Source organism: Squalius cephalus (genome assembly GCF_949319135.1).
Source record: "Squalius cephalus genome assembly, chromosome: 18".
Taxonomy (NCBI): Eukaryota; Metazoa; Chordata; class Actinopteri; order Cypriniformes; family Leuciscidae; genus Squalius; species Squalius cephalus.
The window spans coordinates 36,782,603-36,785,556 of record NC_137139.1 but is presented as its reverse complement, the minus strand read 5'-3'; the positions used below and the strand labels follow the sequence as shown (position 1 = coordinate 36,785,556).

At 42.7% G+C, this 2,954-nt stretch overlaps 1 protein-coding gene across 1 annotated transcript in view; it reads left to right on the top strand.

The window, feature by feature from the left end:
- The first annotated feature begins 1,126 nt into the window (after positions 1-1,126).
- Positions 1,127-2,954, top strand: part of corin (corin, serine peptidase) — a 48,060-nt gene continuing 46,232 nt past the window's right edge. The window contains exons 1-3 of the mRNA XM_079848347.1: positions 1,127-1,283; positions 1,446-1,556; positions 1,922-2,074. Of these exons, the coding sequence (XP_079704473.1) occupies positions 1,954-2,074 (121 nt within the window). The 5' untranslated portion in view covers positions 1,127-1,283; positions 1,446-1,556; positions 1,922-1,953. The remainder of the gene's footprint in view (positions 1,284-1,445; positions 1,557-1,921; positions 2,075-2,954) is intronic.

The following is a 2,954-nucleotide window of genomic DNA, read 5'->3' as shown; positions in this document are numbered from 1 at the left end:
TCCTCCCAGCTCAGTTTTTCCTCAGCCTAAAATAACAGTTTGAGTCAAAGAACTCAAGCGTCGACTGGAGGCAAACCACCTTCAATCTAACTGAGGTAAGACTGATTAGCTCTAAATCTGTTGTTGAACTATCTGGTCAACTGATAGATTTGGATGGTGACCTGATAATGTCCTCTTCGACAGTTTAAAATCTTGGTGTTCTTCTCAATTCCACTCTTTCATTTAATGCTCACATTGGTAAAGTGAATCTTTCTTTCACCTCCGTAATCTCTCTCGTCTTCGCTCCTCTCTTAGTCAGCGTGATGCTGAAACTGTTACACATTTGCCAGGTCTAGTGTTGTGTAATGCTCTTCCTCAAAACATCTGTCAGGCTTCCTCCATTCTTTCTTCCTGAAAAAACTCATTTTCTCTCTGTTTATTACTCTTTATCCCTTGGTATGTGTATGTGCTTTGCTATTGATGTTAATTTAGTTGTGTTCCTCTAGCCTATCTTTGTAAAGCGACCTTGGGCTTTAGAAAGAGGCTATATAAATAAAAATGATTATCGTCACGTATTTATAATGTTCTTATATTGATATAATAATATTCATTATAGGTATTGTCCCTTGAGAAATATTGAAGTACTCTCCTAATTAATCGAAATCGGAATTTAATGGAATCATAAAAGATGCATGAGATGCTGTAGTGTGGAAGAAGCTTTCTTGACCTTAATATACATTTATTCATTATTTACACATGAGAAACATCACAAGCAGTTTGTCAAATGTTTATATATATATATATATATATATATATATATATATATATATATATAAGAACGGAATGGGGTTAAGTTAAGAGTGTGAACTACAAAGAAAATGTTCCTGACCTCTTGTGAATGTTTAAATGTTTGTTTTAGTCGTGAGGTTTAAAGGTCTTAATTTGATTCATTCAAGCATGTCGGAATGGACCGCTTCTCTCTCTCTCTCTCTCTCTCTCTCTCTCTCTCTCTCTCTCTCTCTCTCTCTCTCTCTCTCTCTCTCTCTCTCTCTCTCTCTCTCTCTCTCTCTCTCTCTCTCTCTCTCTCTCTCACACACACACACACACACACACACAGATATAAGCGAGCGCGCGGGGCTCGTTCGTCAGTGTGGCTCGGTCGCGCGCGGACACGCTCGTGTTCTTCAGATCGACTCGTGAGAATAAAATAATCGACAAACTCTTATACGTGCAATAACGGAACAAAGCAGAGTACGGGGAAGAAAGTAAATGTGTGTGATGGAATCTGCAGCAGTGAACTTTCAGTGAGTATTCAGCGAGTGTCTTTCTCGTGTGTGTATTTGTGCGTGTCAGAGTTGAACTCGCGCACTTCAGTTTCTTCCTTTCCGCTCCTATAAATAACACGTGTGTGTGTGTGTGTGTGTGTGTGTGTGTGTGCGCGTGTGTGTCGGATTCTCCTGTTCAAGCTGGAAACTCTGAAGCGAAAATACCCGTGTATAAATAGTCTCTGATGCTCCGGATCTCCAGTGTTCTTCTGCCGTTACCGGAGGCGCGTCCCCGCGCGAGCTGATCCACCGGTGAGGCGCGCGCACGCGAACAAACTTCACACTTATTTCTATTCGTTATTGTGATTGTTGTTAAAAGAACAGGTTACACTTTATTTTACAGTGTCCTTGTTACATATGTTACATGCACTTACTATAGTAAAACAGTAAATTATGCATAAATACATGCAACTAACCCTCAACCAAACCCTAACCCTATAGTAAGTATATGTTAATTAATATTACTCAGTATTTAAATATATAATTACACACTGTAACAATGACACCTTAAAATAAAGTGTAACCAAAAAACATTACAGACAGTTATGATTGACTTTCAGCTGAATATCTGTCAGTCTGATACACAAACTCACTGCAAACTCTGTGTGTGTCCTCAGGTGTGTGTGTGTGTGTGTGTGATGAGCTCATCATGGGTGAAGCCTTCACACACACGAAGCTCTGCGGGAAACATCTGCGTCTGCTGCTCTTCATCCTCCTGCCGTGTGTGTGTGGCCTGATCTGTGTGTGTGTGCTGCTGCTGACGCTCACAGGTAACACACACACTCCCACACACACACTTTCTCACTATACACACAAACACACACTCTCTCACACACACACACACACACACACACACACACACTCTCTCTCACTATACACACAACCACACACACACACACTCACTTTCTCACTATACACACAAACACACACTCTCTCACTATACACACACACACTCACTCGTGTGCACACACACACACACTCTCTCTCACTTTTACACACACACACACACACTCTCTCACTTATACACACACTCACTCGTACACACACACACTCTCTCTCACTTATACACACACTCACTCATACACACACACTCTCTCACTTATACACACACTCACTCGCACACACACACACACACACACGCACACACACACACACACACACTCACTCGCGCACACACACACACGCACACACACACACGCACACACACACACACACACACTCACTCGCGCGCACACACACACACACACACACACACACACACACACACACACTGCTGTCTCTCTGTACATGCTCATGTGTGTTTGGTAATTAGAGCTGTTATGTCATTTGTCGTGTATCTGTTTAATTTATTCTCTTGCCGAGTGAGTCACGGCTGACATTCAGCGAGCGAGAGAGATCTCCTCAGAAACACTGACCGGCACACACACACACACACTCTTACGAGAGGAGATCTCCTCAGAAACACTGACCGACACACACACACACACACACACACACACACTCTTACGAGAGGAGATCTCCTCAGAAACACTGACCGACACACACACACACACACACACACACACACACACACACACACACACACACACACACACACACTCTTACGAGAGGAGATCTCCTCAGAAACACTGACCGACACACACACACACA